The sequence below is a fragment of the Pezoporus occidentalis genome, unplaced genomic scaffold (assembly GCF_034315485.1).
Source record: "Pezoporus occidentalis ecotype Australia unplaced genomic scaffold, CSIRO_AGI_Poc_V1 ctg115, whole genome shotgun sequence".
Taxonomy (NCBI): Eukaryota; Metazoa; Chordata; class Aves; order Psittaciformes; family Psittacidae; genus Pezoporus; species Pezoporus occidentalis.
The window spans coordinates 2,016,423-2,029,844 of NW_026912940.1; the positions used below are offsets into that span (position 1 = coordinate 2,016,423).

A 13,422-nucleotide genomic window follows, 5' to 3' on the forward strand; every position below is an offset into this window, starting at 1 on the left:
GGGATGGAGCTGCAGCCATAAGTTTGTTCAGAGGGCCAGAATTCATTTTAAGGTTAGGCTGCAGAACGCCATGTATATGACTTTTGAACTTCTCCCTGCAGAGCACCTTGGCCTTAGTAGTACCTACATCTTGCTGTGGACAGCACTAGGCTGTAGAACCTCCTACCGTCTTGGTTTCTATTGGAGACATCTAACTCAGTGAAGAAAGCATGCTTGTAACGGTAATCCTGTTGGGAAAAACAAATAAATGTATGAACTCTGTAATACTGCCTTACCCAAAAGTGTTTAGATCTTTAAGAATACAAACAAGTGCCCACTTTACTTTCCTGTAAGCACAAGTGGTAAAAAAAGCTGGTCTTTTTAAAGCATATTTGAATGTTTTTCATTAATTTATATGTATATGACATAGGACAGAGAAGGGACTGTAGGCCTAGTTCCTTGGCCCCTAAGAAGAGATATAGAATGGTAATTAAAACGAACAGCGGCAGCAATTAGCACTTGCAAAAGACTGGTGCCTCGCAGTGATTGAGAGGTGGGGCTCCTGCCTGTACTGTGGTGTGGAGCACCAAGGCAAGCACTCATATGACACGAGCACTTCAAGTCTTACAAAAGCAACAGCCGGTGCCCTGTAAAGAGCAGGTCTTTGTTTCCCAATAAAACATTTATTTGAGTTGGACTGCTCTGGTAGCAAAGTGTTACACTGACTGAAAACCCCCAGCAGCAATTAACCTCTTCAAGAATGACAATTAGCCAGACTGGTTTTACATCATAGATATCAACTGTCATCAATGCAGAAAGAGTTCCTGGGAGGCCCCAAAGAAGCAGGTGACTTAAAGATACAGTCCCTCGGGGGTTCCCTCCTGCTTCTTATAGAGAACGTTCTCTTTAGACTTCTTGAAGTCTTCATTTGTTACTTTCATTCGCCGTTCCCTCAGAGCCATCAGTCCAGCTTCTGTACAAATGGCCTGCAACAGAGAGCAAGTCACCTTTCTGCACAGCCCCTTCAAGCCCCACCTCAGAGGGCAGCAGCACCTCCACGCTGCTCTGAGTGACTCCAGCAGAAGGGAAGAGCATTAACAAAACTTGCATTCTGATGTATGATACTGTTCAGGAGCACTGAAGCACACAGAACACTGGATAAAGCCAGAAGAGCACATCCTCCTACAGGCAAGAGTAATGCTGCTGTAACAGAAAAGCACTTTCATAACCACTCTACTTTTCTCTTGTGAGGACATGCACCTCCAGCTTGGTTAATGTGGACTGTATTACCCTTCTGCACTGAGCTGAGAGTAATGTCGTATGTAGTACCTCTGGTAAGGGCCCCAGCTACTTCAGAAAAGCAGACTGCTTACATCTGAACCTGCTTAAGCTACAGCTGCATTTTTAGCTGCTTGCAACTGAATCCATAAGATGCATAGGATAAGAAGCAATTTTAAGTAATAACTAAAAATCTTGCATCTTTGTGCAAGATTCCACATTCCCCTTCTAATTTCCACTTTTAACAGGTAACAGATACGCGCTATTCTCAACAGAAGCTACGTCATTACAGGTCTGATAAATTCCCCCTGTGTAAAGCCAAGTGCATGGCACTCATAAAAGGTATTTTAAAGCCAGCCAACTGTCCCCCAGCGATGGAGCCACAGGTCATTAGAGAACAATTTCAACTGTTAGGTTTTGAATGCAGTAAAAATGAGGTCCAATTTTTGTGTTTTGAAGTATAAACAATGGTCATGTATACTGACCTTAATATCTGCGCCACTGAGATCGTCTTTTGCCATAATCAGCTCATCCAGAGTCACATCATCTGCCAATGTCATCCTGCTTGTGTGAATCTGAAAGATTCGTTTCTTGGTCTTCTCATCAGGTAGGGGGAACTCTATTTTCCTGTCGATACGTCCTGTGCAAAAGGAAAGCTCAGGCTTAGGGTTTTTGCACAAGGCCACTGGGAAGAGCATAGGAAGAACATCTCAAGGTGAGGCTGACAGCAACTGTTCTTTCCCACCACAATCTATCAATCACATCTTGGCGCAGAAAGCAAGATCAGACCACTGGTCATGAAAGGAAGCCATGGAAGCTGACAGATGCCACACTGCTGGAAAAGCCTGTGTCACTGCAAGTAAGTAACAGACTCCTCACCTGGGAAACATGAACCTCCCCCCCCCCCCCCAAAGCACCATAGTATAAGGATTAATCAAATACTTAAAAGAGTTTTGTAATCAATTTCATTCTACACTGAGATGACACTTAGATCTCAAATTTGTATTTCTGCCACATTCACATACACAAACCACCATGGCAGCTTCCTCTCCCTGTGTAACCAACATCCTAAAACCAAAAAAAACCAAAGAAAAAACCCAAACCCTTAACTGATGGCAGCAGGTTTTGCCTGAAGAGTTGTGCTGTGAGCCCCTGCCAGATGTTTCCTGTGTGTCAGCAGGGGCTTTGGATGTTCTGGTACCCATTGTTCCAGTTTAATGAGCAATCTTTTTAAAGACATTTTCCATCTCTGGATCATTCCTGCTTTTCTTCAGTTTTACAGCATCTTCTCTAAGGGGTTGATGGCACCACTTACAATACCCCAGAAGATCTTACACAACAGCAGGTCTGTCAGTTGCTAGACATGCCCCGATTGCTCACAGGATGGTTGTAATGTAAATAGCTGACAGGTGTAGGATGCTTCCTTCCAACAAGTTTTAGATCATCTCAGCTTGTCTTTCAATACTGATGTAACAGTATCTCCTCTGGGCTCTCCTGCTGTGATTTGGAGGAGTGTGGTGACAAAACCAGACTTCTTTTAAAAACCACAAACACACCTCAGCACCTCCACACTGTGGAGGTTTGTATAAACCCTGCAGTCCAGTGAGTGCTCAGAGCAATTTTTGCCAATTTCAGCTTAAATTACCTTTTCTTTCTATCTTACCTCTATTACTTTAGGAGAATCTTCACAATCTCTTCAATACTGTGGATTTTACTTGAGGACCCCAAGGGGAGGCTTAGCTTATTTCTTTTATCTCTTGTGTTGCTTTCTACCATCCAATCAAACAGACCCCAGATGTGTTACATTCCTGTACATTTTTAGTGGCTATTTATAAATACTTCTTGTGCCTCTTCAAGCTCTTGGCTCAACATGTAATACATGTGCCAAAATAAGGCATTACTTGTCCCCTGAATGACAGCAGCAGTCCCGGTCAGTAGAGAAGCAGACTGGCTTCCTGGTGTCAAAATCCTGGACCAAGTTCTGACCTGTGAGGCATGAGTGGTGCTGCCCCACCTCCCCCAGCTGCTGAAGGCAGGAATGAAATGCTGCTGTTGCACCACACCTTGCCCCAACAATGACTTCCCACAGCAGGAAGTCTCTTACCTGGCCTAATCAAAGCTGGGTCCAGTGTTTCTATTCTGTTCGTAGCCATGATAACTTTAACATCCCCCCGAGAGTCAAACCCATCCAGCTGGTTCAGCAGCTCCAGCATTGTACGCTGGATCTCTCTCTCACCACCCGAATTTGAATCATATCTATAAGAGAACAGAGTCAAAAAAAAAACACTCGGCAAACTTAAGAACATATTTCACAAAACTGCTACAAGCACACCAGTGTAACAGTGTGTGGTGCTTTGTTGGGGGTTTTTAACACCCATAATAGATTATCATTTAATTTAATGTTAAACCATAGAAATTAAAAAGCATCTTTTCAGAATCATACTGTAACATCAAGGTACAAAGACACACTGAACTATTCTTGTAGCTGGGGAAAGTAATAGCAATCCTGCAAAGGAAATCTTGTAATTTTTCCAAACAAAATTAACATATAAAGGAAAACCCCTCATTATTTAAAGCACATGCATCCACTTCATAGAAAAAACACCTTGTCACACCTTTTTCCATTTCAGAGTTTTTCCTTACATACACAGTTGTGACTGAGCACCCTTCAGCCCTGCTAGTGTGGATCCTGGTTTAACCCTCATCTTCCTGAAGCACAGGTACCAGTGGCCACAGCTCTCCACTTTGTAGCTCAGCTATTTCGTTTTGCTAGTACCAGACTAGACAATCTGCACCCAAACCAGTGCAGCCATATTCAGCAACTGTGCAAAGCAACGTAAAGGTTATGAATAATTGCATGTGTTACGCACTTCACTATCAGTCCAATCCTTTCTACATGCTACATGGAGCAGAAGCTGCCTCAGGCTGGAGCTTCAGGATAGTAGCTGTTTAGCAGTATGTATGAGCACATGTTTACTTATTTAAAAACATCTGACTACTTTAAAGACTACTTGTATTGGACAGTTCCATGCAACCTATGAAATTTTCAAAGTAATACTACTCAGATACAGGCTGAACGATAGTGTGGCACAAGCAATGCTTCTCCATGGTATCACGCTCTGTAGCTTAATATGCAATACTTTAAGAATGTAAGTATTTAGCCACCTATCTGCAATGCAAATGAGAAATGGATACACTCTGCATGAAGGATGTTGCTTTACAGTTGAACCAGTGAAGCTGATAACTGGATTTGGATTTGCCCTTAGGGGATGCCCTACGAACTTGTACACAGGGTCTCCTTCTGCCTAAGATACTGTGTCATAGAGATGCTAACAGGTAGCTAGAGAACATGGGCTAAGTTTCTGGTCATACCTATTCAAAATGAAAGGGTTGTGATCTATTTTAGTTTTGGAGAAGTTATTTGAAGTCTCACTTGTTAAAAATGCTTACATCAAAAAGAGTATTATGAGATGGTAGCAGAGTTACCAGTATGGTTGCAAAAGAAATGTTTCTAGTAAACCGTTTACTGTCCCTGGTAACACTTGTGCGTGAAGCCAGAGCTGGAATACTGTACCTCTTTGTGCCAATGGCATCAATTTCATCAATGAAGACAATGGACGGGGCATGTTCTTCAGCCACACGGAACAGCTCGCGCACGAGCTTCGGACCATCACCCAAGTATTTCTGTATAAGTTCTGAACCAACCACTCGCAGGAAGGTTGCTGAAGTCTGGTTGGCCACTGCTTTGGCTAGTAGAGTTTTACCTAGGTTTGGATGGGAAAAAAATACTGCAGTTAGTCTTGGGGGGGAGGGGCGAAGGGAGGTGCTTTAACAAAACAGTCACACGAAATCTGTGACAGACTTGGCATTGCTTTAGTACTAACCAAGTATATTTATTTCACTTGTGTTAGCACAGCAGAGCTGTTACTATACTGTAAAAAGATACCTGTGCCAGGTGGGCCATACAGAATGACTCCCTTAGGTGGCTTTATACCCATCTCCTCATAGTATTCAGGGTGCGTGAGAGGAAGCTCCACAGACTCCTGCAGCACAAGAAAAACAGTGAGTGAATGCTCTGCACAGTTCCTTGGGGGTCTCAACAGCATTAAAAGAAGTAATGAAGGCAAAAAGAACTTAACTGATTTCAAGACAGACCTTGAAAAGCCTGTCTCTCTACTGCCTCAGTTCTAAGGCAGACAACTACTCTATCTGAACAGTCTTCCTATTGTTCCCACCTAACATGGGGAAGAGAAGCAGTGAGTGTTCCCCCTCCTCCAACACTGAATCTAGAGCCCTGGAGTCCTTGACTCCCAAACGCTCATGGAAGACTCCTTATGAAAAGATGTTTTTCACCATGAGTTATCAGACACTGCAGATCTCATCAGTGATTTTGAAAACATGTAAATCAAAGCAAAAGGGTTGAGTTTTATGAGGGATCAGACAGAGATCTGCTGGTAGGGACCCCCCCCCCAAGAAAAAAAACAAACAACCCCAAAACCAACCACCAGAACCCAACTGAACACACACCCCCCCCCCCAACCCACCAACAAACAAATGCAAACACAGAACAAGCCCCAAGCCCCTACCCACTAAATCCTCAGACTGCATGGCACCACACACTCAAAACCACCTCTGCACTTCTTTAACTGTCATCATGCAACAATCAGTAACTTTGTATGCTGCAAAACAATAGATTTGCAAAAGTTATTGCAGAGATCTTATGAGCTCAGGGCTCTACAGATTCCCCAATGAAAGGTTTCTGTATGTACTGTTGTGGATGGGTACGCTCCCACCTTAGAGATTTAGGCCTATGGGCCTTCCTAGCAAAACCAAATGAAGAAAAGCTCTAGAGCAAGATTCAGAACGCTGTGTGAGCAGCAGTTTCCTGTGGTGACACTTACAAGCCCCCAGCACAGCAGCTCCATCAGTAGCTTGCTGAATAGCACAAATCAGTAAAACCAAGTACCTTGATTTCTTGAATCTGGTTGTCAAGGCCACCAATGTCAGCATATGTTTCTTGAGGAGCCTTCTCCACTTTCATCACAGTAACTAAAGGGTCTGTGTCATCCATCAGGACTCCAATCACAGCATGAACCTAATTCAAGCATAAGAGTTGTCAAATCAAGCAAGTGCTGTTAATACAGGCTCAAGCCTAATCCCAATGCCCATCTACTTAGATGCATGAAATAAACAGCATCAGCTCTTCTGTGATTCTCAGAAAAAAGGGCCAGTTAAAAACTGCACAAGAACTTGTGTTTCTTTTTATAAAACCAGCTCACCTTATGGTTTAGCAAGACAGAGCAGCCTGGCTCCAGCAGATCCTTGTCCACGAAAGACAGAATACTGACGTAGTGTTCTGACCCTACTGATGTGGACACGATAGCATGGTTGTCATCAATGATCTCCTCCAAGGTACCCACGGACATCGGTGTTCCTCTCAGATCATCCACTTTTGATCTTTCTTCCTGTTGCCAAGAAGAGCCCAAGAAACAACTCAAGAACACAGGCAAAAACATTCTTGTACAACACTGGCTCAACAGTTCACACTGAACAGAACCGTTTTTTCCTGTGGTTGATCGTCTGCACTAGAAGGTGTAATAGCAGAGGCCAGTAATGAAATCCACTACTGTTTTCATCCTATTCTAAAAACACTACTATATGGATGTGCACAGCTAGAATATTCTTTCTGTCTCTGCTGATGGCCACCTGGGAGCTGCAATTGGACAGAACACTAACAAGCTAAAAACCACCATGGCCTCATCTGTAGTAACCAATACTTGGACTAAAGCCATTACACCACTAGAAAAAAAGTCTTCTGGTTTTTGGACAGTAATTGAGATTTAACAAATAACTGTAACAAATACAGTATGTTTGTACTGACTTGCATATTCATGGCACTTTATTCCCACTGCTTGTATTTCACATTGGAGCACTTACTGTAATATTAGACGTAACAGTTAACCCAAGCCTCACCTCTTGTTTTTCTTCCAAAGGTTTCATCTGTTCTTGATTTCTGATAAATTCTTCCTCCATTAAGAGGTAATCTTTAATTCTCTCCAATTTCAACAATTTGAGTCTGCACTGTGTGTGAGGAGTCACTGCAGTTCAAGTGGAATCACAATATTTTAGATCAAGTTTGACATATTACCAATTATTCACTAATTCATTCCCAGAAACTCTGCTTTATTTTTTACCAGTAACTTCTATGTGAGCAGCAGCCACTATTTTACTTGTCTCACTGTAATCCTACATAAAAAAAACCCCATCTTTAAAGATAATGTTTCCCCTGCATTTCTCCTCATTTCAATTTCTGTCTCACTCATGAATTCTTGGGCTACATCTTGCATAACAATAATTTACTTCTAACTAATGTAAAAGAACAAAATAAGATTAACATTTGCCCTTCTGTCACACCACTTGTACACAACACCCAGCCAGCTCAAGGGGAAAGGGCAGCTCTGTACCTCTCAAAGGCCACTGTTCACAGCACTGCTGGGGCTGGCAGGACACTTACCCAGGGGGAGTTTGCTGGCAGCATCTGGTCCCTTTGTTTTCTTCTTCTTTTTCCCCACTCTGGTTGGAACTGGAGGTTCATATTTCTTCTTCTTATCCTTATTCATAAAAATAAAATTCATGAAAAAATAATTTGGGTTATTAACAATGAAAAATACAGACGTTAGGTGCATAGAATGAGAGTGCTCAGCTGAAGTGAATGGACACATAACAAAACTGTCTCCTTTATGATACACAAGAAGCCCAAAAGAAATATTCTTATTCTTTAGCAAAGTTCAAAAACGTCTTCTCCTGCTTATTTGACATTTAGTAAAAAATTTAAATTTCTGCCAATTTTCAGTGAATACAGCACACAGAAGGTGAGGCCTGAAGGAAATCACAACTAAAGCTAAAGGATGAAGCAAATGCTGAATCTGAACGTTTCTGCTGCAGTTTAATCCACAGGTAAAGCACATTCAGTCAGCTCAGACATAGCTTCTCATGTGCATTGTATTTCCATCTCCAAACAAAACTGGAAAGATCTCTAATGGTCCACAACACCAAGTACAGACCTTATGCAGATGAAGGTATGATGTCATTTTCAAACCAAAACTACTGACTTGACAGCTTGAAGGCAAGTCATCTTTCCTAACCCTCACAGATTTATAGTTTAACAAATATAGTACTAATGTCAAATAACTTCACTTTTCCTTTACAGTTACCCTCTTTTTCTATTTTTTAACAGCAACCTGTTCTCTCCATTGTGCACCCGTAAAAGAGAAGGCATTTCATCAAAGCCAGCAAGAGCAGAACTTTGTGCGGTTCTGAGTACAAAACCAAAAAACAGTTGTAGGTTGTAAAATAAAGCCTATTGCAGCCACTCTCCGTAGTAAAGCCATACTTAGTTCATCCCACAAGTAAAAGCCTTTGTTGTGGTTTTAGTTACCTTGTCATCCTTCTTACCCCCACCAGGACCGTGTCCACCACTCTGACTTTGACCCTAAGAAAAACCAAAACAACAGACAACATTATCACACTACTGTGAATTGTGAAACCCATGGGCAGGTCCATGTAAAGAAATGACATCATTAGATTCCTCTTATTCAAACATATCACCAATATATTTCAATTTATTGCCAAAAATAATTAACGAGAAGTGTGGATTTATGAGACAGGAAGGCCATGTTCAGTGTTGTCTGCACTGTCGTAGTGCATCGTGGGTTTAGCTCATTCCTTGCCAGTGTAAATTCACTAGCAACATGAAGCACCACGTACCACAGAGCTCCCAACATCTCCCGCGAGCAGAGCCGGCCGGCCCCGCGGCGCGATCGACGGCCCTGCTGTCGGGACGCTGCAGACCCACCGCTACAAACCCACTTTCCTATCAGAGCAGTGAGGCGAGCCTCCAACAGCACCCGCCCGGCTCACAGCCCTGCTCGACCTCAGGGCAGCCGGTCGCGCTCCCCGGGCCGCTGCCGCCGGAGCGGCCTACGGGCCCGGCGCTGACTCCGCAAAACCCCCGAGCAATGGCGGGGCGATGCCTGAGGAGGCCTGCCCCCCTGCTCAGGCACCGCCAGCCCAGCTCCTGCTCCTGCTCCTGCTCCTGCTCCACACGGCCGCGCTCCCGGCCCGCCCCGAGCACCGCACCGCTGCCTCACCATCCTGCCCAGCCGCCACAAAGGAACTAAAGTACCGCACCGTGCGCGGCTCCTGGGCTGCCGGGGAAGGCCGCCCGCGTTGGGGTGACTGCCGCCTGCGGGCTGGTCACACCGCCTCTGAATCGGTCCTCCTGAGTGCAGCGAGACGTCTGTTGGGGAAGTGGTGGTTTCTGTCCCGTCGGCAGGCACCGCGTGGTCACATTTCAGCTACAAGAAAAGTCGCGGTAGCTTTTGAATACAGCTTCAGGTTACCAGCACTTTTCACCATGGTTAAGTAGGAGATGTTTCAAACAGTCTGATAGACCTAGACAAAAGCAGAGTTCCTTCCGTATGAGGTATTTCACAGGTGTTCTTACAGCGCAGTTCATTATGAGCTTCATGATACACACTGAAGCTCATAGTAACAAGCTGCGGCAATGTTAACATCTATGAAAATGATGCTTAAAACCTCTGAGTACGCCGGCAAAGTATGCCTTCACCCTGGTAGTCTGGGTTACCTCCCTTAAGCACTACTACTTAACCACCGAGAGATGGCTCTTCCTGGCAAGACCAACGCTCTCTGGCTGTGTTGTGCCACGAGTGAAAACGTTGAGACACTTGAAGCCTTTGCCTGGTTTGTACGGCGGCTTTGGGAGGTCCCTGCTCCTGCCGTGTGTCATGGGAGGCTCTTTAGCAGTCACAGCTTAGCCTTTTACCTGCTGCAAGCTCTGCTTTTAACGTGTGGCCCTGTAGAGGACTGCAGCTTTAGAGCCCAGGTGGGTAGCCTGAAGTACAGAAAAGAGCAAACCCAGAGCCAGTGTTTTACCACAGTGATCTTCTCCAGAGACCGCGTCTGGACTGCTATGCTGAGTTCATTGCAGCAGATGTTTTCAGAGTGCTGCTGGTGCTGGTTGGTCTCCACCTGTAGAACGATCTGCCATGTGTTTTGGCTGTTCCAGCAATATAAACAGGCATTCATTTGTGTACAAAATGCCAGTAGCTCTTCCAAAAGTTTGTTTTCCTGTAATATTTCCCCATCTGTGTTTCTAAAACAAATGGAAGCATACAACCTTGTTTTTAGGTTATTTGCAGGGGTAGTAACCAGAAAAGCTTCTCTGTAATGAAAGAATGGAAATACAAATCAAAGAGAGCGAGGGAGGTTTGTATGTCCAGGGATTAACATCTACACTTCATGAGTTTTAACTGCCAAGAAAGAAGGGACACTGACCTTTCTGTTAGGATTTATTACTGCTGTGGAGAAGCAGAGGAGGAAGACCTGTATTTAAGGTTACAGGCTTTTTTCCTAGACCTGATGCTTCCTTCTGGCTCTTGCATTGGCCAGTCAATATGAAAACATAATTTTTAGTGTGTGAGAATTGCTTTTCTTATGGCTAGCACTGTAAGAACACTGGTAGTTTTAAGGAAATCCCTCTCTCCAGATAAACATTACACTTGTACCTACAGTGAGCTCCACCAATCTGTAATATTCCTGCAGAAACACAGTGCAGACTTTTGGTGTCTGCCTTGGGCACTCCCAAAGGCAGAGCACAGACTAAACACAAGCATGTGCTCACTCCAGAATCAAACACCTGCTTTGCGTCCAGCCTGTTTCACCCTGTGTCCCCGCAGCAGAGGCCCTGTTGTGTGGGACCCACAGCAGTGGCTGTGTTTCTGCCTGCCACAGAACACCAGTGCCTGCCTCCTCTGCAGGAGCACTGGTGGTCAGCTAATGAACTTGGGGGATCTTTGGGTACTTTCTCTTTTTTGGTGCTGAAAACTGCAGCAAGATAGTGTGGGGTTATGTGGGGAGTCAGTGTGGAAAGACAGGGTCTTCTTCTTCTGCACCACTAGCAGCAGAAGACTTATAACAAAGATGAGGGTGTAGTCTAAAAAATACTTCTACTCTGCTTTCAAACTGTGGACCAGGACCACAGATTATATTCACATCTGTCACTGTTTTCAGTGTAATGATCAGGAGCGTTCATGAGCCTTCACTTTAGAGCAGTCTGTAGGACGTGGAGGATGTCTTGCTTTTGCTTTTATGTTTTTTCTTTCACACTTTCTCTAGAATTCATGTCCAAGTATTGTCTGGATGATCAGGTAGTGAGGTGGACTGTGAACTGGCTGAAGGAGAGAAGCCAGAGAGTTGTAGTCTATGGGGCTGAGTCTAGTTGGAGGCCTGTAACTAGTGGAGTGCCTCAAGGGTCAGTACTGGGACCAGTATTATTTAATATATTCATCAACGATTTAGATGAGGGAATTGAGTGTACTATCAGCAAGTTTGCTGATGACACTAAGCTGGGAGGAGTGGCTGACACGCCAGAAGGCTGTGCTGCCATCCAGCAGACCTGGACAGGCTGGAGAGTTGGGCAGGGAATAACTTGATGAAATATAACAAGGGAAAGTGTAGAGTCCTGCATCTGGGCAGGAACAAGCCCAGGTTCCAGTATAGGTTGGGGAACGACCTGTTAGAGAGCAGTGTAGGGGAGAGGGACCTGGGGGTCCTAGTGGACGACAGGATGACCATGAGCCAACACTGTGCCCTTGTGGCCAAGAAGGCCAATGGCATCCTGGGGTGTATTAGAAGGGGGGTGGTGAGTAGGTCGAGAGAGGTCCTCCTTCCCCTCTACTCTGCCCTGGTGAGACCCCATCTGGAATATTGTGTCCAGTTCTGGGTCCCTCAGTTCAAGAAGGACAGGGACCTGCTGGAGAGAGTCCAATGCAGGGCAACGAAGATGATTAAGGGAGTGGAGCATCTCCCTTATGAGGAAAGACTGAGGGAGCTGGGTCTCTATAGTTTGGAGAAGAGGAGACTGAGGGGTGACCTTATAAGTGTATATAAATATATAAAGGGGGAGTGTCACGAGGATGGAGCCAGGCTCTACTCAGTGGCAATCAATGATAGGACAAGGGGTAATGGGTACAAACTGTAACACAAGAGGTTCCACTTAAACTTGAGAAGAAACTTCTGCTTGGTGAGGGTGATGGAACACTGGAACAGGCTGCCCAGGGAGGTTGTGGAGTCTCCTTCCCTGGAGACATTCAAAACCCACCTGGACACATTCCTGTGGAACATTATCTAGGTGTTCCTGCTCTGGCAGGGGGATTGGACTAGATGATCTTTTGAGGTCCCTTCCAGTCTGTAGCATACTGTGATACTGTGATACTGTGAAGTAGGGAACTTGATCAAATGTTAATGTGACTCTCTCCAGAGAGGTGTGAGGTTTTGATCATTTACTTTGGTTTGGTTCCATTTGTTCACAAGGGTTACTGGTTTGCACTGTGGATTTAATGTGGTTTATCTATTTTTATTCTTTTAAGAACTAGCTATGGGCTTTTTATGGCATCAGCTGTTCTGTAACTTTTAAGGACACTTGGAATGAAATTTAAATAGATGTTCTTTAATAACATTCATTTCATGGAATTTACTGTCTTGCAGGATTGCATCTATATTTCTTGTACCACTACCATGTACAGTTGCTAGGACATCCTCTCCCTCAAATATATGCAAGTTTTCCTCTCTTCAGCCTCACTTTAGATACAGAAATACCCAAGTTTATTTAGAATTATACTTGTAATAGGTAGTGCTGGTATTGGTTCAAATTTCTTGACACTTGTTTCTTACAAAGTTTAGTGTATTGTAGCTCTGCAGTCATTTGAAGTGGGAGAATTATTTTGTAAGTTGACCAGAATGGTAGGGGTGTAAGGTGAAGCTAAAAGCTCAGCTTTGCATTTGTGAACTCACAAGACACATCTGTGACAGCATATCTGGTTTTGTAGCCTTTACAAATATTTGGAGATTATGTGTGGAAGCAACAGTAAAAGGATGTCCTCAAGATTGTCTCCTAGCTCATTTTCTTAAATACATGCCATGAAACAGCTGTGGCAGAAAACACAAATCACAAAAGGGAAATGCTGTGGGTTTTGAACCAGCTTCCCAGCTTGGGGGTATCTAGTTAATGGCTTTCAGTTGTTGGGGTTAGTAATGCTGCCTGTCAGTGCTGTGGAAAGACAGTTCTGTGACCTGGCTGTTTCT

The 13,422-nt window shown here is 44.2% G+C and overlaps 1 protein-coding gene across 1 annotated transcript; it reads right to left on the minus strand.

Annotated features, from left to right (window-relative positions):
* Positions 1-642: 642 nt before the first annotated feature.
* On the minus strand, positions 643-9,432 carry PSMC1 (proteasome 26S subunit, ATPase 1). The gene is made up of 11 exons (XM_062638553.1): positions 9,408-9,432; positions 8,696-8,749; positions 7,772-7,868; positions 7,231-7,355; positions 6,537-6,722; positions 6,224-6,352; positions 5,204-5,300; positions 4,832-5,021; positions 3,362-3,513; positions 1,743-1,897; positions 643-965 (listed from the first exon to the last, which is right to left on the minus strand). Exons 1-11 carry the CDS (start codon positions 9,408-9,410, stop codon positions 831-833), a joined length of 1,323 nt encoding a protein of 440 aa, XP_062494537.1. The 5' UTR covers positions 9,411-9,432; the 3' UTR covers positions 643-830.
* Positions 9,433-13,422: the final 3,990 nt, after the last annotated feature.